Source organism: Callionymus lyra, chromosome 9 (assembly GCF_982586985.1).
Source record: "Callionymus lyra chromosome 9, fCalLyr1.hap1.1, whole genome shotgun sequence".
NCBI lineage: Eukaryota > Metazoa > Chordata > Actinopteri > Syngnathiformes > Callionymidae > Callionymus > Callionymus lyra.
The window spans coordinates 25217114-25243496 of NC_141826.1; the positions used below are offsets into that span (position 1 = coordinate 25217114).

Genomic DNA, 26383 nt, shown 5'->3' on the forward strand with positions numbered 1-26383 from the left:
TCAAATAATAATGAATAAAGATAATAATAACATAAAATGGAAACACAATATTAAATACAAATTATGATAAATATATGAATAAAAATAAACATAAACAGTAAGAGAAATACAAAATAAAATTAACACACAAATTCATAAAAATTGTATATACTGTGTATATCAAATATAATAAACATTATATCTTTATCCATTGTTTGCCATGGTTTATATAAATTCTATTTTTAAAGGAATTTAATTATTAATAAACTTATTTTTGATGATGTCACGACATAAATACATTTTGTTTTTGTTTTTTTACTTGACTCGTTTTCCAAGGTGAATGTTTCGCCTCAAGGTCGTCCGTCTTGAAGTTAAAACCTACATTTCCTTCCCATGATCCCTCGCTGTCATCGCCGCCGTCTTTAGGTGTCGTTCCTGATCCTCCTAAAGCTCCAGGGATTGTGTTTCTATCTTCATTGTTTCTGTTTCTCTAACGTCTTCTGTCGTGTCTCGTCCAGATTATGGCTGAAAGGAAAAGCGCCAAAGCCGCCGTCGGCAGTTCATCGCAGGCCGGAGCCGACGTTCCACTGCAAGGTGAGCGAGTTCCTCAAGTTTTGTGTGACCTTGACCTCATGACCTTGGCTCGTCCGACGTTAAACCACCTAAACTCCGGGTCAGACTCGCATCTCGTGATCAAAATAAATGATTCAAGAACGATGTTGTCGCATCGTTGCTTAATTATTGATCAATTATCATTGTTCGTCCTGAAAACAGTCCCTACTATAAAGTCCCATCATGCACTGCAACCATTGAGACTCATCTAGTAACTTATAGTAAATCTAGTAAATGAAAACAGCGTCAACTATTTTAAAGTAAATAAAAATACTACTTTTACTAACAATCCTACTTCTACTTTTACTACTAATTCCACTTTTGCTTTTACTACTAATTCTACTTTTATTTTACTACTAATTCTACTTTTATGTTTACTACTAATTCTACTGCTACTTTTACTACTAATTCTTATTATACTTTTACTACTAATTCTTATTCTACTTTTACTACAAATTCTTATTCTACTTTTACTACTAATTCTTATTCTACTTTCACTACAAATTCCAATTCTACTTTTACTACTAGTTCCACTTCTACATTTACTACTAATTCTACTTTTAGGTTTACTACTAATTCTACTTTTATGTTTACTACTAATTCTACTGCTACTTTTACTACTAATTCTTATTCTACTTTTACTACTAATTCTTATTCTACTTTTACTACTAATTCTTATTCTACTTTCACTACAAATTCCAATTCTACTTTTACTACTAGTTCCACTTCTACATTTACTACTAATTCTACTTTTAGGTTTACTACTAATTCTACTTTTATGTTTACTACTAATTCTACTGCTACTTTTACTACTAATTCTTATTCTACTTTTACTACTAATTCTTATTCTACTTTCACTACAAATTCCAATTCTACTTTTACTACTAGTTCCACTTCTACATTTACTACTAATTCTACTTTTAGGTTTACTACTAATTCTACTTTTATGTTTACTACTAATTCTACTGCTACTTTTACTACTAATTCTTATTCTACTTTTACTACTAATTCTTATTCTACTTTTACTACTAATTCTTATTCTACTTTTACTACAAATTCCAATTCTACTTTTACTACTAGTTCCACTTCTACTTTTACTACTAATCCTACTTCTACTTCTACTTTTACTACTAATTCCACTTCTACTTTTACTATTAATTCTACTCCTTCTTTTACTACTAATTCTACTTCTACTTTTACTACTAATTCTTATTCTACTTTTACTACTAATTCCACTTCTACTTTTACTACTAATTCTTATTCTACTTTTACTACTAATTCCACTTCTACTTTTACTACTAATTCTACTCCTTCTTTTACTACTAATTCTACTTCTACTTTTACTACCAATTCTACTTCTAATTTGGCCCTTTACGAAATGGAATAACTTTCTCCAAATCTTTGTCCATTGTTTTTCATGATTTATATTTATTATAATTTTAAAGGAATTTAATTATTAATAAACTTATTTTTGATTATCTCACGACATAAATACATTTTGTTTTGGTTTTTTACTCGACTCGTTTTCCAAGGTCGGCTCCGACGTTCCACGCCAAGGTAACGCGAGCTGTCACTCTTTCTTTGACGCCAGTGTGTGTTTTCCTCTCGTTTTTAGTGTTTGTTTTTCTGCTGGTTAATGAAATATTAAGGAGCGTTTCAGCTTCAACCTCATTAAAAACCCAAGCAGCGTTCCATGTTTCTGCCTGTCTCGTGGCGGGCCCCGGGGTCTTTGGAATTTACCGCCATCGTCTCGCTCTTATCTTTTCATGGCGGTAACTTGAACGAGGGAGCGTGGACGGCTGAAAGACAACAATCTCGTTCTTCTCGCCCGTGATTGCTTCTCCCCGGGGGAGGCGGCTTGTTGGCAGCGTGTTGGCGGCGTGTTAGTGGCGTGTTGGCGGCGTGTTAGCGGCGTGTTAGCGGCGTGTTGGCGGCGTGTTAGTGGCGTGTTGGAGGTGTGTTGGAAGCATGTTTGCGGCGTGTTGGCGGCGTGTTGGCGACGTGTTGGCGACGTGTTGGCGGCATGTTTGCGGCGTGTTTGCGGCGTGTTGGCGGCGTGTTGGCGGCGTGTTGGCGGCGTGTTTGCGGCGTGTTTGCGGCGTGTTGGCGGCGTGTTGGCGGCGTTTTTGCGGCGTGTTGGCGGCGCGTTGGCGGCGTGTTGGCGGCGCGTTGGCGGCGTGTTGGCGGCGTGTTGGTGGCGTGTTAGTGGCGTGTTGGCGGCGTGTTGGCGGCGTGTTGGCGGCGAGTTAGTGGCGTGTTAGTGGCGTGTTGGCGGCGTGTTGGCGGCGTGTTAGCGGCATGTTAGTGGCGTGTTGGCGGCGTGTTGGCGGCGTGTTGGCGGCGTGTTGGCGGCATGTTGGCGGCGTGTTGGCGGCGTGTTGGCGGCGTGTTGGCGACGTGTTGGCGGTCCCACACCGGGACCGGGAGGAGGGTTTTGATTTCGGGACGGATGCCAACACCGGGGATAATGACCCATCTGTAGGGTCCGGGCTCAGCCTGGTTCTGCTCAGATAAACCGTATGACAACAGATACACTTTTATTGAAAGAATAAATAAAATGTTCTGAATCATTGGCGTGCGACGGACGCTCCGCTCGTCCTTCCTCTGCGTCTCCGGGATCCGAGCCAACAACCTTCTGAAAAGATAAGCAGAAGGTGTTGAATAAATGGGTTTTTTTTCTTCACAGTATATAGATTTCAGTCGCTCTTTTCATTCCAGGCTTATGTTCTGTAAAAAACCCGCAATAGACAACTTCTGCAAAGGACTGACCTTGATGCTTTGCCGACCAGCCGACCAATCACAGCTGTCCATGACTTTGACATAGAAACTTAGAAGTAGAATTTGAATAGAAAACTGTAAAACTCTAATTAGAGCAGTGTGTTGAAAGGCATCATGGGAGTTCTCCGTTTTGTCTGCACCATAAGTGAAGTGGGTTCAGTAAAGTTGTAAAGGTGATAGAAACTATCAAGAGGTGATATAACACGTTATTCTTTTCTACAATACTCTATCGATGAGGAGAGGATACAGTGACTGAAGCAGCTTTTGAAGCTGATGTTTGGACATATAGTGGTTTGAAAACAAATGAAAGCAATGAAAGAGTCATGTGTTCTGTAAATACTACAACACCAGAGCCAAGTACTGGACAATACTACACACATATATACTTGTTACTACACTATCATAACACCAGAGTCAAGTACTCGACAATACTACACATATATTCTTGTTACTACACTATCACAACACCAGAGTCAAGTACTGGACAATACTACACATATATACTTGTTACTACACTATCACAACAACAGAGTCAAGTACTCCACAATACTACACATACATCCTGGTTACTACTCTATCACACCACCAGAGTCAAGTACTCCACAATACTACACATACATCCTGGTTACTACTCTATCACAACACCAGAGTCAAGTACTTGACAATACTACACATATATACTTGTTATTACACTATCACAACACCAGAGTCAAGTACTGGACAATACTACACATATATACTTGTTACTACACTATCACAACACCAGAGTCAAGTACTCCACAATACTACACATATATACTTGTTACTACTCTATCACAACACCAGAGTCAAGTACTTGACAATACAACACATATATACTTGTTACTACACTATCACACCACCAGAGTCAAGTACTCCACAATACTACACATACATCCTGGTTACTACTCTATCACAACACCAGAGTCAAGTACTTGACAATACAACACATATATACTTGTTACTACACTATCACACCACCAGAGTCAAGTACTCCACAATACTACACATATATACTTGTTACTACACTATCACAACACCAGAGTCAAGTACTGGACAATACTACACATATATCCTTGTTACTACACTATCACAACACCAGAGTCAAGTACTCCACAATACTACACATACATCCTCGTTACTACAGTATCACGATACATTGTATTGTTCTATCGCGATACAATATTGTATCAACAGATTCTTGATAATACGCATCACTAACTAGTTCTGTGGTTTTGTTGTAGTTGATCTGCTGTTTAAATTAGTAATTTTAGTGGGCAAAAACTAGCAGCAAATACAATATATTTAAATGTGTAGTATCGTGTGCATCGTGTAAGTCTGGATCAGATCACTGATGGAAGGTCTGACCATGAATAGATCTGAAAGTAAGAACCAGAATTTTAAAATGATCCTGAAAGAAACTGGCAGCCAGTGAAGAGTTTGAAGGAGAAATGTGAGTTCTTCTACTAGAGCGGCTCAGAATTCTGGCTGCAGAGTTTTGTATGAACTGCAGGCGAGACACATCCTTCTTGTTTGGACATGAAAATATGTGAGTAATAGTGAATTATAATAAATATATCATCATATGTTACGGGTCTAAAGAGTCTCTGAACTAACGGCTCGTGAGTATTAAGTGACCAACAAACGTATTTCGGAGGAAATGTTCTTATAATGAGAAGAATCCAGACGACGTCTGTTATCTCCCATTGATTCCGCTCGTTTGCTCGATTATGACCAGAGAAATATTCCAGCAGATGTATTGAGGCCGAGCGCTGTGGAAATGAAGTGTAACAAGGTTTGTTTTGTGTGAAATATTAATCGGATTCTTCCTGTTTTTTTGTGCGTGAAAAAAAAATGGAATAAATCCCGGAGAAGACTTGAGCTTTTTATCCTTTAATATTGTTAAATTAAACCGATCTCTGGAGTGACTTCCTCCTCCTCGTTGCTGGCGCTCAAATCCTCTGACACTCGGGACTCAAGACAAACTCTTCTGAGCCTGAGGTTCCTCTGACAGTTTCAAAACATGGAAGTCGTGAAGCCTCTGTGGCCCCAAGACATCGTCAAATATACTCAGTGTTTTGTGTAACTGCTGTTGTTCGGTGACGCACAAACTAGTGAATCCACTTTGATTCAAGGTCAAAGTCAGACCTGCTGAAAGGAACATGACCTTGATGATGTTGTCATGATGTGGAGTCGGACCCCCGTCGCTTCCGTTTGTGTGTGTCATGATGTGTCCTGAGTTGTGCGTCTTTTATGTCGTTGCATCTTATGTTTTTGTGCACCTGTGTTTGGTCAACCTTGGTTGTTTTTGAAGCATGTTTTATGAATAAAAATTGACTTGAATTGAGCTTATATAGTTGTCACTCCTTGTCATTAATCCAACTCTTAAGATATTTGATGATCAAATGTTTCAGATTGTAGATTTGTGCCAAACTAAAGGCTTCTTGTGTAAATACATGTATTTTTTATGGACGGCATCACATGCGTTTATGTTGGAAGTTGATTCAGAAAATCTAAAACGAACATTTTGTAATTTTTAAAATCATTATCGGAGCAACAACAAATACTTTTCTTTTAATTTATTTCAATACAGGGTGTTTTAGTGGATCTGTATCAATCTGTCATGAAGATATAATGAAGTCAAAATCAAATTAAGTTACTTTATTTAAGAAAAATACATGTATTTTTATCAAAAAATATTTGATTTATCATTTGGAAAGAGCTGTTAATTTAGTTATTATTATTATTATTATTATTATTATTATTACTATATATTTTTATTGTTGTTTTTGTTAATGTTCTTGTTTATATATTTTTATCCTAATTGTATTACTTTACTTTTTATTCAATTCAATTGTAATAATTTGAATTATACTTTAAACTAAAATGTTTTTTTTTTTTTAATGTAGTTGTTTTTGTGAATAAATAAAGTGAGTTCAATAAATCTATTAAAAAACACAAAACAGATTACGACATAACTGTTGTATTACAATATTGTATCACTAAGTATTTGAATAAACTAAACGTTTTCTGCGTATTTGTATCTGTTTTTAAATGAACCACTGAAGGTTATTTTATTAAACTCCCTTGACGAGACTAAGCAAGGCCACAAATAGAAGGTTGACTTCTGTGTGGGAGGAAACAATAGTACCCGGAGGAAACAATAGTACCCGGAGGAAACCCTTGTCAGCAGAGGAGAAGTCAGTGCAGCAGCAGAGGAGGAACTAGACGAGGATTCAAACCCAGGTGATGATGAGACGTGACCGAGAAGAACAGGGTCTCCAGGGACGTCTGTGGATCCCTGTGGTCTCAGTCGGACGTCCCTCGGTTCTCTTCGCTGGCTCAGGTCCATCGTCAGAGCTTTACTGACGAACTTTAACTCCTTTTATTCTTCATGAAAACATCATCGGCGTGAAATAAAATCTGCTCGTCGTGATGTTTGATGATAACCAGGTTGGATCTGAAGGCGTTGAACCGCACACTTTCTTGTTGTTGTTATTTTGATGTGTTTTGTTGTTGTTTCTAAACAACTGGTTTACATCTATTTAGATCTTTAAACATTAAACATTCTGGAAAAAGCACTCTGAGTGAGCAAACCACTGCCAAAGGCACACATTCCTCGATTTTGTCAAAACTACTTCTCAACCAAGTCATTTCCCAAGTCTGGTCTTATCCAGCAACGCTAAAACAATGACAAGTAAATCATCCATCATCAACAAAATATAAATGGATAAATCAATAATATTATGAGACAAATAAATTAAATAATAAGAATAAATTAAATAAATTATTATTTTATAATACTTTAAATAACATGGAATTAGATTTTATAATAAAAAAAAGTCAAATACATTTTCTAAATACAATATTTTTTAAATCGTAGCCATTAAAATCAATATAAAAACGTTGGTATAATTCTCAGTTGATGCTGCGCTTCTATGTCACATGACCATCTGTCCGTTGCGTGATTGGCTAGGAACTCGATCAAGTAGCTCGGTACATGATTGGTATTGTCTGGAGACATTAATATACCAACATATTGAATTAAAATACGGCTTTGAATAATGAAAAATATTTAATTTAGAAAATTAATTCATGAAACCATACCCATTTATTTGAGGCCACGCCCACTCGTCAGTCAAGTCAACCAACCCCACAACGTTTGGACTTTTTTTAAACTATATATATAAATTTATATTTATGTCATAAAAGTTGATTTTGGGTTATTTCAGTGGTTAGCATGGTCGCCTCACAGCAGGAAGGCACTGGTTTGTGACCTTTCTGTGTGTAGTTTTTATGTTCTCCCGGGTTGTGTGGGTTTACTCCGGACACTCCGGTTTCCTCCCACAGTCCAAAAACATACAGAGGTTGATTGAGAACTTGGGGAAATTGTCTGTAGGAATGAGTGTGTGTGTGAATGGTTGTCTGTCTTTGTGTGTCCTGAGACAGACTGGCATCCTGTCCAGGGTGTCCCCTGCCTCTCGCCCTATGATACTGGGATAGACTCCAGTCTCCCCGCGACCCCCACAAGGCATAAAGCAGTAGAAAATGAATGAAAAGTTGATTTTCTTTTGGCATGGGGTACTTGTGCATCAAGCCTCTAGTGGACACCAAATGAACTGCAAAGGTTTTCACTTGAAAACGCTTCTAAAACCGACCACTTCCTGAACGCCAGCGTTTGTCTTCCTGACGTTTGAGTCTCAGTGTTCACGAGTTAAACTCCACAGAAAGTACTTTTGTGGTTTCCATCCTCAATTAGACCCCCCGTGGAGAGTTCTCGCTTCAATCCCCCCCAAAAAAACCCTCATTACGTCTTTTCAATCGCCCCGAATATAATCGCACGTCTTTAAACCGGGCACGGTTGAAATCCTCGTAAGGATTCGGGTCACGGATCTTCTTTGATCGTCTTGTGAGCGCGGCGGCGTAAATAGACGCAGCTGGACGTCCGCGGAGAAAATCCCCCGATTCTCCCACTTCCTGTGTTTTCATGTCTGTGAATATTTGTTCTGGATCTTGATCCAAATACTTTCAAGAGTATCTTTTTTTTTTACTTCGTTTGTCTTTTCTCTTCCCAGAATTCCCAATGCCAAAGACAGAGCTCGTCCAAAAATTCCACGTGATGTATCTCGGAATGACATCAGTGACTCGACCGATAGGTGATCAATAGGCTCCGCCCCTTTGTTTACCATTGCTGTGTCTCATATCGCATACTTCTCTTAGTACACTAGAAGTTAGTATGCATCAGGATAGTGTACGTACTAACTAGTAACTAATCCTCCACAGATAGTATGTCTCAAATCACATACTTCTCTTAGTATACTAGAAGTTAGTATGCATCAGGATTGTGTACGTACTAACTAGTAACTAATCCTCCACAGATAGTTTGTCTCAAATCACATACTTCTCTTAGTATACTAGAAGTTAGTATGCATCAGGATAGTGTACGTACTAACTAGTAACTAATCCTCCACAGATAGTATGTCTCAAATCACATACTTCTCTTAGTACACTAGAAGTTAGTATCATCAGGATAGTGTACGTACTAACTAGTAACTAATCCTCCACGGATAGTATGTCTCAAATCACATACTTCTCTTAGTACACTAGAAGTTAGTATCATCAGGATAGTGTACGTACTAACTAGTAACTAATCCTCCACGGATAGTATGTCTCAAATCAAACTCTGCTGCTACGCACTAACAGGAAATGACGCGACAGCTTCTTCTACTACTATTTAACGATGGTTGCAACCAGCTGTAGGAACACTATCGCCACCTGCTGGCAGCACGTTTTGCAAGTTTAGAAAAAGAAATAAAGAAAAAATATAAAAATCTAAATATTCGCGAGATATTTACGCCAGTATCAGCACCGAAGACGTATCATCCTCCTACTGCTGCTGAAAAAGCACCTGTAAGTATATTCATTTATATATATATATATATATATATATATATATATATTACGCAACTTCCGTTTAAAACGTCATTAAGATGGCGGCCGATTAGGGTGGTTAGTGTCCATCGATCCATACTCAGTTTTGTGTGCGTTTTAGTGAAATTTAGTGTGTAAGTTAAGGTAAGGTAAGGTAAGGTAAAACTTTATTGATCCCTCAGGAGGTCTCCTTTGGGAAATTGTTTATTAATTGTGAATAAACAATTATATAAAATATTAAATAAATAAATAATAAATAATAATAAATAATAATAAACAATTATATGAAATATTAAATAAATATATTAAATAAATATATTAAATAAATATATTAAATAAATAAATAAATAATAAATAATAATAATAAATAATAAATATATTAAATAAAGAAATTGGAATGGAGCACTACATTTCGCATACTAAGAATTGAGACGCACTTACGCACTAGAAATACTAACTTTGAGTACGCTAGTATGCGATTTGAGACACAGCATGTCTTTGTTGACACTTCCTGTCGTGCGGACACAGGTATGGACATCATCAACGCCGCCATCGAGAACCTGGTCTCGTCCACGGGGAAGGAAGACTGGGTTCCGGTCACACTGAGCATCGCCGACACAACGCTGGCCGTCATCAAAGAGAAGGCGAGATTTGTCGTCGTTTTTTTTTAAGTTGTCGCTCGTCTGACTCTTGTGTGTGTGTGTGTGTGTGTGTGTGTGTGTGTGTGTGTGTGTGCAGGAGGAAGAGGAGGAGCCTCTGGTGGAGTGTCGCGTTCGCTTCCTGTCCTTCATGGGCGTGGGACGGGACGTCCACACCTTCGCCTTCATCATGGACACCGGCAACCAGCACTTCCAGTGCCACGTGTTCTGGTGCGACCCCAACGCCGGCCACGTGTCCGAGGCCGTGCAGGCGGCGTGTGTGGTGAGCGCGGCGGCCATTTTGTTGTAGTTCAATGGTTCATCGTGGCTGACGTTCCAGTCGCGAGATGATAAAGAGTTTAGATTAGATTAGATTAGATCATGTTAGGTTGACTTTATTAATCCCTCTGGAAGATCTGCTTCGGGAAATTGTGTTTACGGTTCTCAGCAGACGATAGTTTCATAAAAAACAAGAAGAAGAGTAAATTGCAGATAACAAAGTGCAAGGGATGACAAAGTACAAATATAAAGAACAAAGGTTAAAAGAAATAACGCGAAGAAAAATGATAAAAAGATTAAAATAGAATAACGTCATCCTTCAGTTGGGTTGTGTTGTCAAGAATCCTGGGATATGATAAAAATCACGATACGATATATCATGATAGTGTAGTATCAAGTATATATGTGTAGTATTGTCAAGTACTTGACTCTGGTGTTGTGATAGTGTAGTAACAAGTATATATGTGTAGTATTGTCCAGTACTTGACTCTGGTGTTGTGATAGTGTAGTAACAAGTATATATGTGTATTATTGTCCAGTACTTGACTCTGGTGATGTGATAGTGTAGTAACAAGTATATATGTGTATTATTGTCCAGTACTTGACTCTGGTGTTGTGATAGTGTAGTAACAAGTATATATGTGTAGTATTGTCAAGTACTTGACTCTGGTGTTGTGATAGTGTAGTAACAAGTATATATGTGTAGTATTGTCAAGTACTTGACTCTGGTGTTGTGATAGTGTAGTAACAAGTATATATGTGTATTATTGTCCAGTACTTGACTCTGGTGTTGTGATAGTGTAGTAACAAATATATATGTGTAGTATTGTCAAGTACTTGACTCTGGTGTTGTGATAGTGTAGTAACAAGTATATATGTGTATTATTGTCCAGTACTTGACTCTGGTGTTGTGATAGTGTAGTAACAAGTATATATGTGTATTATTGTCAAGTACTTGACTCTGGTGTTGTGATAGTGTAGTAACAAGTATATATGTGTATTATTGTCCAGTACTTGACTCTGGTGTTGTGATAGTGTAGTAACAAGTATATATGTGTATTATTGTCCAGTACTTGACTCTGGTGTTGTGATAGTGTAGTAACAAGTATATATGTGTAGTATTGTCAAGTACTTGACTCTGGTGTTGTGATAGTGTAGTAACAAGTATATATGTGTATTATTGTCCAGTACTTGACTCTGGTGTTGTGATAGTGTAGTAACAAGTATATATGTGTAGTATTGTCAAGTACTTGACTCTGGTGTTGTGATAGTGTAGTAACAAGTATATATGTGTATTATTGTCCAGTACTTGACTCTGGTGATGTGATAGTGTAGTAACAAGTATATATGTGTATTATTGTCCAGTACTTGACTCTGGTGTTGTGATAGTGTAGTAACAAGTATATATGTGTAGTATTGTCCAGTACTTGACTCTGGTGTTGTGATAGTGTAGTAACAAGTATATATGTGTATTATTGTCCAGTACTTGACTCTGGTGTTGTGATAGTGTAGTAACAAGTATATATGTGTAGTATTGTCAAGTACTTGACTCTGGTGTTGTGATAGTGTAGTAACAAGTATATATGTGTATTATTGTCCAGTACTTGACTCTGGTGTTGTGATAGTGTAGTAACAAGTATATATGTGTAGTATTGTCCAGTACTTGACTCTGGTGTTGTGATAGTGTAGTAACAAGTATATATGTGTAGTATTGTCCAGTACTTGACTCTGGTGTTGTGATAGTGTAGTAACAAGTATATATGTGTAGTATTGTCCAGTACTTGACTCTGGTGTTGTGATAGTGTAGTAACAAGTATATATGTGTATTATTGTCCAGTACTTGACTCTGGTGATGTGATAGTGTAGTAACAAGTATATATGTGTAGTATTGTCCAGTACTTGACTCTGGTGTTGTGATAGTGTAGTAACAAGTATATATGTGTATTATTGTCCAGTACTTGACTCTGGTGATGTGATAGTGTAGTAACACGTATATATGTGTATTATTGTCCAGTGCTTGACTCTGGTGTTGTGATAGTGTAGTAACAAGTATATATGTGTAGTATTGTCCAGTACTTGACTCTGGTGTTGTGATAGTGTAGTAACAAGTATATATGTGTATTATTGTCCAGTACTTGACTCTGGTGTTGTGATAGTGTAGTAACAAGTATATATGTGTAGTATTGTCAAGTACTTGACTCTGGTGTTGTGATAGTGTAGTAACAAGTATATATGTGTATTATTGTCCAGTACTTGACTCTGGTGTTGTGATAGTGTAGTAACAAGTATATATGTGTAGTATTGTCCAGTACTTGACTCTGGTGTTGTGATAGTGTAGTAACAAGTATATATGTGTAGTATTGTCCAGTACTTGACTCTGGTGTTGTGTTAGTGTAGTAACAAGTATATATGTGTAGTATTGTCCAGTACTTGACTCTGGTGTTGTGATAGTGTAGTAACAAGTATATATGTGTAGTATTGTCCAGTACTTGACTCTGGTGTTGTGATAGTGTAGTAACAAGTATATATGTGTAGTATTGTCCAGTACTTGACTCTGGTGTTGTGATAGTGTAGTAACAAGTATATATGTGTAGTATTGTCCAGTACTTGACTCTGGTGTTGTGATAGTGTAGTAACAAGGATATATGTGTAGTATTGTCCAGTACTTGACTCTGGTGTTGTAGTATTTACAGACCACATGACTCTTGATGAAGTCGTAACTACTTACATTTGTTTTCAAACCAAAATATGTCCAAACATCAGCTTTAAAAGCTGCTGGACTCACTGTATCCTCTCGTCCTCAGTCATCGCCGGGATCTCATTGTTCCTCTAGCCCTGAAGGATGTCTTGACTGCTGCCATCTAGTGGCTGGAAGTTTAAATGCAACACAAAAATGAACAGACGCTGTGAATATTTTCATGATAATAGAAATTCATTTAACTGTGTAGAAGTCACGAAAAGTGACCCCCGGTGTGAAGAAAATGATACATTTCTGTGTTAATTAGTTCAAGTTTTTTAAGTGAGGAAAATACTATTGATAAAAATCCTCTTGATTGACATTTGACTGAATTCAATTCATGTTGTTTTCCCCAAACTGTGCTCAGGAAACCATTAAAAGATCCAACGGAAGCTAAAATGTGTCACTACAAACTCACAAGTAAATATTAAAAGATGCCAACATGAAGTGAATTTAACTATTATTTAAAAGAAAAAGTACTTTGGAATTTTGTCTCTTATTTTTTATTGTTGTATTAATTGTGAATGAAAAAAAGTATAGCTAAGTAAAAACTAGAGACAAAAAAACAAATATTTTCAGTTAATATTAAATGTTTTTGAGCTAAAATGTAAAACATACATTTAAAAAAAATACATGCAGGATTGTGGGAGATATTGCTGAGTCTCAAACAAAGGAGCAAAATTTTAAAAAGTCATTGATTCAGAATTGAATTGCTGCAGTGCATCATGGGACTTTTTATGCGTATTTCTATAGAAAAGCTTGATAGTTAAGCGACACGAATTCAACCAAATTTGGGAATATTTTGCAAAAAAACAAATTTAAAGTTAATACCACGGCAGCAATATTGAAGATTGAACATTTCTGTTTCTAGCTCCCCCTACTGTTAGAATAGTGTCACTTTTTTATGGAAATAAATGCAACCACGACTCACCGTTTATCAAAAAGAAGATGGCGGTAGTGGTTAGCATAGCTATATATTCTATAGTGAGTCATAACTGTTTAAAAAAAAACAAATGTCAAAAGTTAAACGTTCAAAGACTTTCTTCTCCATGTCTTGTCCACCAGCTGAGGTACCAGAAGTGTCTCGTGGCTCGACCGCCGTCCCAGCGAGCGAGTTCGTCCTCGTCGCCGTCCTCGGACTCCGTGACGCGCAGAGTTAGCACCAGCGTGAAGCGCGGCGTCCAGTCGCTCATAGACACTCTCAAGACCAAGAAACAGGGGTCAGAACTCCCCCAACAATGACCCCCGACCCCCCCCCACCGTCCGACCACGAGAGCACCTTTTCCCGCCACTCGCTCCATCGCCACGGCGACGCCCCGCGATTGTACATACATGTTAACGAACACCACCACCGCCCCTTTTCATGAAGAGGAATGTAAAACTGTTGGCGCCATCTGCTGGTTCGATCCAGATATTTCCACGGGAGTCACCACGTCGTGCGACGTCACCTTCACGCGGACGAACTACACAACCGGACATTTTCACCAAAACGTCCAAAATGTCGTCTTGTTTTTTGTCACCAAACGATCAGCAGTTTGACGTCGGAGACGAAACTTCCCGATATTTCTTTGAAACGATTGTATAAATGTTTGATTGTACGTAACGAGAGAATTTATGGCACAGAACGAAGGTTTTCAGGTCATTTTTGCATGTTAGCGCGACGGCTACGTTTGCGTCAGTGAAGGTTCAATGTTGAAGATAAACGAGCGCACACACACCGTTCTCACGAGGCGAGAACACCGACTCCACGAGCTAACGGACGAGTAGCCGACGAAAAAAAAACGACTCACTCCTCAATGTCTTCGGATGTTTTTCATTTGGTGTTTTCGTAAGATGTTCATGAAAAGAAGGACGAACTTTCATTGGTTGTAAAAACATCTTCACGCGGAACCAGAAAAACTTCTGTCTTGAAAACAACAAGATTGAATCTCCAACGATGTTTTTCTACCGGTTTTGCCCCCAATTCTCGCGTTCAAACGGCGACACTCGTGCGACGCGTCGGAGGCGCCGCCACCTTCACCGACTCTCCAAATGAAAAAAAAAAAAGCGAGGACGTCAATCTTTCTGCTCGTCCCACGTCTTCACATCATGTCAATGTTATTTGTTGTGACAATAAATGATCAAAAGAGAGTGTGTTGTTTAATGTTTCTCATGCAGTCGGTCGCACAACACACACTTTTGTGTAGCGCACACGTGTCAGACACACACACAGGTCAACAAAACATTAAAAACAACCGGGGATTAATATTCCCTACAAGTTCTGTTGAGCAGCGCAACAGTTAAAAATTGTAAAAAAGTTTTGAGATTGCTGTGTCAACTCAGGGTCAAGGTGACCCAATGGCCCAAGAACAAATGTGTTTGTGGTATCCCTTGTGTCATCTCTGGCTCAAGGTCAACAACCTCCCTGGCGTCCATAAATACATATGCAGTTATGGAGGTCGTTTATCTTGATCCTGAGACAATACAAGGGATACCGCAAACACATTTGTTTTCGGGCCTTTGGGTCACCTTGACCCTGAGATAACAAAAGAGTTATTACAGTATGTGTTGTAGTGTTAAGTGCGTATTGACAAGAATCTGGCGATACCATACATACCATGATACAGAGTCTACAGTATGATATATATCGATACTGTAGTAACAAGGAGATATTTGTAGCATTGTCGAGTACTTGACTCTGGTGTTGTAGTATTTACAGACCACATGACTCTTGACGAAGTCGTAACTGCTTTCATTTGTTTTCAAACCAAAATAAGTCCAAACATCAGCTTTAAAAGCTGCTGGAGTCACTGTATCCTCTCGTCCTCAGTCATCGCCGGGATCTAGTAGAATTTCATTCTTCCTTTAGTTGAGGAGGACGGAACAACTGTTACAAAAGTTTTATTGCAACACAAACATGAACAAACGTTGGGAATATTTCCATGTTAATTTTTAAATCTTATCCAAATATAATCATGAAAATAAAATTAGTTAAAAATAAAATGTGATTTTAATGTATTTTACTCTTGGTACAAGTTAATTTTTTAAAAAGACATTTCAAGGCGTGACGCCCTGAAGAAGTGTCTGAACTGGTTGAGGGTTGAAGTCCTACAGGACCATGTGACGCACCTGAATGTCCTTCACCTGGGTCTAAATTTATCCTCACCCCCTCTTGAGTATTACCACGGCTCCCTTCGTCATTCATTCGTCTTGTACTATTCAATCCTCAGTTTTCTTATTATTTTCTTTTCAAGAAACTCTGAGATCGTTCTTCAAAAGGTACAGAAGATATTAAAGTTAAAATATTAAAAATTAAAAGAATTCCATAGGTTGAGTTATTAATTAAAACATTTTAAATATTGTAATACAATCATAAAAATATGTTATTAACACATTTAAAAAAGAAGATTAAGATGAAAATACACTGTTGAAAAAGCTTAAATCAATAAAATATAGGACGAATAAATGAGAAAGATATTTACATTTTAAAATATAAAAGAAAACTTTAAGGAAATAAAACATTAAAAAAAACGTTAAGAAGATATTAATATTAAAATAATAATAAAGATTAAAATAAATATATTTGTCATTCTTTAAGCTAAGGTTGAGTTATTAATAGAAACAATTAAAACAATGAAATATAATCATTAGAAAATATTATAAGAATATATAAAAAATAACAATACAGAAAATCAAGAAGATATTAACATTTAAAAATCTTTAAAAACGTTAATGAAATTAAAATAAATATATACATTTGTCATGGTTTAGTGTAAGGTTGAATTATTAATTAAAACAATTGAAACAATGAAATATAATCATAAAAAATATATTACGAATAAATGGAAAATTGTTAAAAATTTAAAGAAGTTATTAAATTGATAAAAGAAATATTAAAAAAAAGGTTCAATTAACAAAAATGAAAAGAATACCATTTTTGATGGTTTAAGTTTACACTATTAATTAAAACACTCACACATTTGGAAAAAAGAAAAAAATATATTTTTTTAAATGATATTAAATTAAAGATAAAAACAATTACATTTGTTATGGTTTAGGATTTAATTATTTGAAATAAGATAATGATAATAATATACATGATATATACAAATAAATACATTAAATAATAAATTCAATTATTCTCAATGTTAAGATACTAAGATTCAATCAAACCTGTTTAAACCAAATGAACTTTATGACTTTATGTTTATTTGAATAGTGATTTTAACCTTTATTATTCTTCTGAGGCGTCTTTAACCTCAAACCTGTTGTAACCAGTGTCTTGATCGCACGTTTGTTTCCATGATCGCAGGAAGAGGAACCGAGGCCAGCAGAGACGAGCGTGTCCTCGCTCTCGTCTTCAGGGTCACCTGCTGCCTCCTCTCGTCATCTTCTGAATTATTCACCCTCGGTTCAGACTCACAGCTTCTGTCTGGTCGTCACGTCCACATGTAACCATCGGTGTCGCCTCAGAACACGCCGGAGCTTCACGTGCACGACGTTCTCTTCGCTGTTGTCCTCGACGCTGCAGCTCCAGTGGACGCCCTGGACTGGTTTGATGCTAACTCACACAGACAGGGGGCGCTGAATAATTCAACGCACACTCTCTCTTTGCTTACTTTCTTCTTCCCTCGCTCTTGTAAATTTCACTCTGACTTAATCTCCGATAACAAACCCTGGCGTCTTCGGTTACTTCCTGTTTCCTTCTACATTCAGCTGCTCCTCGACTGATGGTTCTGTGGATCTAAAGAGCTTTTAGTTCATTATTAGAACAACGACCCAAACTAACACCAGTTATTTCTACGTTATGGTTAACATTATGGTTATGGTTAACACTATGGTCATGGTTATGGTTATGGTTATGGTTATGGTTATGGTTATGGTTATGGTTATGGTTATGGTTATGGTTATGGTTATGCTTATGGTTATGGTTATGGTTAAGGTCATGGTCATGGTTATGGTTATGGTTATGGTTATGGTTATGGTTATGGTTATGGTATCACACTATGGTCATGGTCATGGTTATGGTTATGGTTATGGTTATGGTTATGGTTATGGTTATGGTTATGGTTATGGTTATGGTCATGGTCATGGTTATGGTTATGGTTATGGTTATGGTCATGGTTATGGTTATGGTATCACACTATGGTCATGGTCATGGTTATGGTTATGGTTATGGTTATGGTTATGGTTATGGTTATGGTTATGGTTATGGTTAGGGTCATGGTCATGGTCATGGTTATGGTTATGGATATGGTAAAGGTTATGGTTATGGTTATGGTTATGGTTATGGTTATGGTTATGGTTATGGTTATGGTCATGGTCATGTTATGGTTATGGTTATGGTCATGGTCATGGTCATGGTCATGGTCATGGTCATGGTCATGGTCATGGTCATGGTCATGGTTATGGTTATGATTATGGTCATGGTCATGGTCATGGTCATGGTCATGGTCGTGGTCGTGGTCGTGGTTATGGTTATGGTTATGGTAATGGTCATGGTCATGGTCATGGTTATGGTCATGGTCATGGTTATGGTTATGGTTATGGTCATGGTCATGGTCATGGTCATGGTCATGGTTATGGTTATGGTCATGGTCATGGTCATGGTCATGGTTATGGTTATGGTTAAGGTCATGGTCATGGTCATGGTCATGGTCATGGTCATGGTCATGGTTATGGTTATGGTTATGGTTATGATTATGGTCATGGTCATGTTATGGTTATGGTTATGGTCATGGTCATGGTCATGGTCATGGTCATGGTCATGGTCATGGTTATGGTTATGGTCATGGTCATGGTCATGGTCATGGTCATGGTCATGGTCATGGTTATGGTTATGGTCATGGTTATGGTTATGGTTATGATTATGGTCATGGTTATGGTCATGGTCATGGTCATGGTTATGGTTATGGTTATGGTCATGGTTATGGTCATGGTCATGGTTAGGGTTAGGGTTAGGGTTAGGGTTTTTAACTAAGAAAATAACACATTAAATAATTCTTAAAAATGGGAAATACCAAATTTTAAAAAAATATTGGCAAAGGTAAAAAAGAAAAAAAACATAAAATATATTTGTTATGGTTTAGTGTTAGTGTAAAAATGAAAGAATATAATAATTTCAGGTAAAAATTACATATTATATAATATAAATATATAAAGAAGGTACTAAAAGAAATTATATCAATCACAACTCACAATAGTTAGATGTTTTTTATAGATGTTTGTTTATAGAGTTTTCTTGCTTCAATGTCAGTGTTTTTCAAACTAAAAGAACTATTATCGGTGAAGGATTAATTTACTTCTGGGTTGACGTTGATGACTCTGGTGCATTAAATCAAAGATCTTCTATTTTTGCTGTTTCATTCTGGTATTTGGAGCTTTCTTAAGTGTTCGGAGACTCTCAGGTGTTGATGTTAATAACAGTTAATACTTGTGAATGCAATTAAATCACTTCTTGTTTTCCATTCTTTTCATTTTAAAGATGTAATGGATCAGAGACACAAACATGTAGAAAAATATACTTTTAACCAAACAAATGGATTGTTTTCTTGACTGATTCGTCAAGGTTTTAATATTTACAAAGACTTGTTTCTGTCTAAAGAAAGTAAGAATAAGATATTGTTGGATTGATCTTGAAGATGAAATCAACAAATCAATGTTTAACAAGTTTTAGTTTCAGATTATTGAGGAGGAAAGTTTTCTTTCATCTTCTGATGAGATTTTCTTCTTGACGACATTAGAAACTAATATTAAAACATCATAACATCATAAAAGTGAAGCTTCAAGTTTCAGATGGAGATAAAAAAAACCCTCAGAGGTTCTTTTAAGAACAGGTTTGAAGCGACATTATGGTCGACATCATTAGTTGAATTAGTTTTAATCACGTAATTGTCTTAATCATCATCGAACATCATCTTCACCTCCAGCATCTTCACATTATTGAACCTCATCACTGACTCTTTACCGTCGCCTGAAGGTCACGTCTGTAGTTCAATCTACCTGAGGTCGAAACATCAAAAAGTTTCTGCTATAACAGCCACTGAAGATGTTTCAGAAATGTTGGAAAATGTACTTTCATGAAACCTGGAATATCTGGGGAACAAATGACAGTAAAGTAAAGTTAAACAAAAATCAAAAAGTCAAAGTACAAACTTTTGTTAATGTGCTATATATGTGCACATATGTATATATATGTAGATTATATCAAACTAATACGTTCAATAAATAATACTAATAAAAAGATTCTTAATTGTCTATTGCTTTAACTTAAATCATTTTCATTCATTTGTTTATAGTTTTTTATTAGTTGTATTATTTTATGAAAGATTCATATTTTTATTTACTCTTTTGTTTTATTGTTCTCTTATTATTTTCATTTAATATAAGTTTTATTTTTTCATTTTTTTAAATTTGAATTATTTAACTAATTATTTTCTAATATATGTATTTAGATTCGTCTCTCTCTTCCGCTAATTTTCTTTTCTTTTTTTCTGCCTCTTCTTTTTCTCTATTCCTTTTATCACTTCATTCTACTATTTTATTGATCCCCTCTTTTTCTGGTGGATCACTGCAACATGAAGAAAAGTTGGATGGATGGATGGATGGATGGATGGATGGATGGATGGATGGATGGATGGATGGATGGATGGATGGATGGATGGATGGATGGATGGATGGATGGATGGATGATGGATGGATGGATGGATGGATGGATGGATGGATGGATGGATGGATGGATGGATGGATGGATGGATGGATGGATGGATGGATGGATGGATGGATGGATGGATGGATGGATGGATGGATGGATGGATGGATGGATGGATGGATGGATGATGGATGGATGGATGGATGGATGGATGGATGGATGGATGGATGGATGGATGGATGGATGGATGGATGGATGGATGGATGGATGGATGGATGGATGGATGGATGGATGGATGGATGGATGGATGGATGGATGGATGGATGGATGGATGGATCAAACCAAAATCCTCATATAAATGACCTTGAGTGTAAAACAAGGATGAATGGAACACAAACAATAGAAAATGAATTCAGTTTGGTTTTGTTTTCATCAACATGTGAAGAAGCTTCTGAAGGTGACGATCAGTTTGTTCACGAACGTCTGCTGGTGTTTCTGGTCCCTGCAGTGACACCAGGAACATGGATTTAACTCTTATATAATAATTGTTCTTTTTTACGTCTCAGGCTGCGACGATAACTTTTAATGAGCTCGGTTTATTGAAGACGAGGAGAGAGAAACTAGTTTGGATGGTTTTCATTATCTTTTCATCCCCATCTGTGGACGTGTGAACGTGATGGATGTCCAGGGAGACATGGAGAGGGCTGGGGTCTGGAGGTCTGGGGTCTGGAGGCCTTTATCACGAGGCTCTGGTATCAGATGATGATGATGAGGATAAACATCAACGTGATGAAGAGCAGGAGGTGTTAGTGTTTAATGCAGACTCAGCACAATCTTCAACAACGTTTGATATTTTCATCGCTCATGTTGACTGAAGGCACCTGATGGTCACTGGTTCAAATCCCGTCTCACACCATTTGATAAACATATTGATGTGATGACACACAAACATGATCACATGACACACAAACATGATCACATGACACACAAACATGATCACATGACACAAATGACCATCAAACCACAAACAGAATGTTCCTATAAATCATTAAATATCACATTTTATTCAAATGACGTCCAAAGTGTTCGCATGACACAGTAGATTATTACATGACACCCATAAAATATATCACATGACACACATAACATTTATCGCATGACACACATGTAAATGATCACATGACACACATAACATATATTACATGACACTCATAACATGTATTGCATGATAGACATGTCAATTATCACATTACACACATCAAATGTATCACATGACACACATAACATGTATCGCATGACACGCATAAAATATATCACATGACACACATAACATGTATCGAATGACACGCATGTCAATTATTACATGACACGCATAAAATATATCACATGACACACATAACATGTATCGAATGACACGCATGTCAATTATTACATGACACGCATAAAATATATCACATGACACACATAACATGTATCGAATGACACGCATGTCAATTATTACATGACACGCATAAAATATATCACATGACACACATAACATGTATCGAATGACACGCATGTCAATTATTACATGACACGCATAAACTATATCACATGACACACATAACATGTATCGAATGACACGCATGTCAATTATTACATGACACGCATAAAATATATCACATGACACACATAACATGTATCGAATGACACGCATGTCAATTATTACATGACACGCATAAAATATATTACATAACACGCATACAAATATATCACATGACACACATAACATGTATCGCATGACACGCATAAAATATATCACATGACACACATCAAATGTATCACACGACACACATAATATGTATCGCATGACACGCATAAAATATATCACATGACACACATAACTTGTATCGCATGACACGCATGTAAATTATTACATGACACGCATAAAATATATTACATAACACGCATAAAAATATATCACATGACACACATAACATGTATCGCATGACACGCATAAAATATATCACATGACACACATAACATGTATCGCATGACACGCATATAATATATCACATGACACACATAACACGTATCGCATGACACACATCAAATGTATCACATTACACACATCAAATGTATCACATGACACACATAACATGTATCGCATGACACGCATATAATATATCACATGACACACATAACACGTATTGCATGACACACATAAAATATATCACATGACACACATCAAATGTATCACATGACACACATAACATGTATCGCATGACACGCATAAAATATATCACATGACACACATCAAATATATCACATGACACACATAACATGTATTGCATGACACGCATATAATATATCACATGACACACATAACATGTATCGCATGACACGCATAAAATATATCACATGACACACATAGCATGTATCGCATGACACGCATATAATATATTACATAACACGCATAAAAATATATCACATGACACACATAACATGTATCGCATGATACACATAAATTATCACATGACATAGATATTGTTCACATGATGCACATAAATAATCAAATAACACACATGCATGATCAAAGGACACAAATATTGTTTACATAAGTCATCTCAGGAAAAACGCAGTCGTTCTGGTCGCACAGACGAGTTGCCAAGATCAGGTTGAACTAAATTTGGATGTTAAAAGCAAGAGCAGAATATTTCACAGGCACATGTTTCACGTTGACCCAGATCTCTGAAGGAAATGATACCAGAGTCCAAGTGGAGTCCATCAGCGTCAGAGCCGGTCTTCAGTGGAGTCCTGGATCGTGGTCGTCGTCTTCATCCTCTGCTGGATCGTGCGTCAGCGACTCTCTGGAGACGATGAATGTCTTCTTCAAATGTCACGACCATCCATTTCACAGGTGCTGAGATCTGTTCAGGTCCAGGGAGGTGGACTCTCTTAATGACCCGGACTCTGCAGCTCCACAGGTCCCTGGTGAACCGTGAGGATTGAATCCTGCAACATGTTCTCATGACCTCAACGATGCTTGAAGCTGCTGCGGCTTCAAATAAGAAGTTTGAAATGATCCATGAGTGGAGAAATATGTTTGGTTTACGTTGCTTTAAATCAAACGAGGAGATAAATATTGAAAATTTACATTTTATTTTTCACAAAAAAGTTCATCAAGATCTAAATAAACTTCATAGTTCAATATATCACTATATGGTTTAGTTTATACTATATCAATATATAGTCAATATTAGATTCAATGTATAGTTAGTAGTAAATATTATATATATTTTAATTATCATTATTTCATTTAAAAGAAAATGTAATAAATAATACAGACTTTGTGGTAATTGCCGCAAGGCTTCGTAGTATTTCTCTGCGAGGCTTTGTAGTATTACTATGTGATGCTTTATAGTATTACTAAGCAAGGCTCCATAGTTTTATGTTGCGAGGGTTTGTTTTATTACTCCGCAAAAATTGTAGTATTACTCCACGAGGCTTTGTAGTAATACTCCATGAAGCTTCATAGTATTACTCCCGGAGGATTCGTAGTATTACTCTGAGAGACTTCGTAGTATTACTCCACCAGTTGTCGTAGTATTTGCCATGAGGCTTTGTATTATTATTCCGCGAGGCTTCTTAGTATTTCTGCGCAAGCCTTCATAGTATTTCTCTGCAAGGTTTCCATAGTATTATGTTGCAAGGCTTTGTATTATTTCTCAGTTAGGCTTTCGTAGTATTACTCTGCAAGGCTTCTCAGTATTACTTTGCGAGGCTTTGTTGTATTACTCCTCAAAGCTTTATATTATTATTCCACGAGGCTTCTTAGTATTTCTCCACAAGCCTTCATAGTATTACTATGCAAGGCTCCATAGTATTATGATGCGAGGCTTCGTATTATTACTCCACAAAGTTTCTTAGTATTACTCCACGAAGCTTCATAGTATTACTCCCGGAAGCTTCATAGTATTACTCCCGAAGGCTTCGCAGTATTACTCTGAGAGACTTAGTAGTATTACTCCACAAGATTTCGTAGTATTACTACTTGAGGCTTCATAGTATTACTATGCAAAGCTCCATATTATTATGTTGCAAGGCTTCGTATTATTACTCCGCAAGGTTTCGTATTACTACTCTGACAGACTTTGTAGTATTACTCTGTGAGGTTTCGTAGTATTACTCTACGAGGCTTCGAAGTATTACTCTGACATACTTTGTAGTATTACTCCACAGCTCTTGTGTGGATGTACAGTGTTTCATGAGTCCTTGTAAGTATTAAACAAATATGTTCTTCAAATCATGAGCTCAGACATGATTTAACATCAAATTTTTAATAAGAAGCAAATATTTAAACACAACTTATTGTTTCTAATGGAAGCTGCAGGACAAACACTCAGAAAACGATGGTTCAAGTGAATCCACATGTTTGAATCCTGACTCTGCAGTATTCTGCGGGTGTATTTGCAGTACAGTGGAGATGCTGTTACTTAGGTAAGTCCATCGGATATCAGTCCAAAAATATCTGTGATATTTTATTCATGCGAGCCTGAGGGTTTGTCAGCAGCAGGTTCACTACAGAGACTCACAACACACGGGAAACTTCAACACACTCTTAAAAAACACTCCAGCAAAATGAAAGCCTGAAAAAGCAAGAAACTGTCTCCAAATATATCTTTTCTTCTCTGGTGTTCGGAGACTTTACCTCCCGAGGTCCTGTCAGTTGTTGGACTGAAGCTCTGGACTGAAGCTGGAGACACGAAGACAAACAGATGGATCAGCGAGAGCAGCAGAGACGAGTCCAGTCGTCTGAGGTCCATGTTTGTGTCGACTCTCGTTTGTTCTTCGTCTTCGTACCTGAAGTCTGACAGTGTTTGCTACTGATTTCTTCGTAGTATCACTCCACGAGGCTTCGTAGTAATACTCCCCAAGGCTTCGTAGTATTACTCCACGTGGCTTCGTAGTAATACTCCCCAAGGCTTCGTAGTATTACTCCACGAGGCTTCGTAGTAATACTCCCCAAGGCTTCGTAGTATCACTCTAGGAGGCTTCGTAGTATCACTCCACGAGGCTTCGTAGTAATACTCCCCAAGGCTTCGTAGTATCACTCCACGAGGCTTCATAGTAATACTCCCCAAGGCTTCGTAGTATCACTCTACGAGGCTTCGTAGTATCGCTCCACGAGGCTTCGTAGTAATACTCCCCAAGGCTTCGTAGTATCACTCTATGAGGATTCGTAGTATCACTCCGCGAGGCTTCGTAGTAATACTCCCCAAGGCTTCGTAGTATCACTCTAGGAGGCTTCGTAGTATTACTCCACGAGGCTTCGTAGTAATACTCCCCAAGGCTTCGTAGTATCACTCTAGGAGGCTTCGTAGTATCACTCCACGAGGCTTTGTAGTAATACTCCCCAAGGCTTCGTAGTATCACTCTACGAGGCTTCGTAGTATCACTCCACAAGGCTTCATAGTAATACTCCCCAAGGCTTCGTAGTATCACTCTACAAGGCTTCATAGTATCACTCCGCAAGGCTTCGTAGTAATACTCCCCAAGGCGTCGTAGTATCACTCTACGAGGCTTCGTAGTATCACTCCGCAAGGCTTCGTAGTAATACTCCCCAAGGCTTCGTAGTATCACTCTAGGAGGCTTCGTACTATTACTCCACGAGGCTTCGTAGTAATACTCCCCAAGGCTTCGTAGTATCACTCTACGAGGCTTCGTAGTATCACTCCACGAGGCTTCATAGTAATACTCCCCAAGGCTTCGTAGTATCACTCTACGAGGCTTCGTAGTATC

The 26383-nt window shown here is 37.4% G+C and overlaps 1 protein-coding gene across 1 annotated transcript in view; it reads left to right on the forward strand.

Annotated features, from left to right (window-relative positions):
* apbb2a (amyloid beta precursor protein binding family B member 2a) overlaps positions 1-15102 on the forward strand; it is a 62825-nt gene extending 47723 nt beyond the window's left edge. The window contains exons 10-14 of the mRNA XM_087799347.1: positions 498-573; positions 8463-8543; positions 9847-9962; positions 10057-10239; positions 14038-15102. Coding sequence (XP_087655473.1) covers positions 498-573; positions 8463-8543; positions 9847-9962; positions 10057-10239; positions 14038-14214 — 633 coding nt within the window. The 3' untranslated portion in view covers positions 14215-15102. The remainder of the gene's footprint in view (positions 1-497; positions 574-8462; positions 8544-9846; positions 9963-10056; positions 10240-14037) is intronic.
* Positions 15103-26383: the final 11281 nt, after the last annotated feature.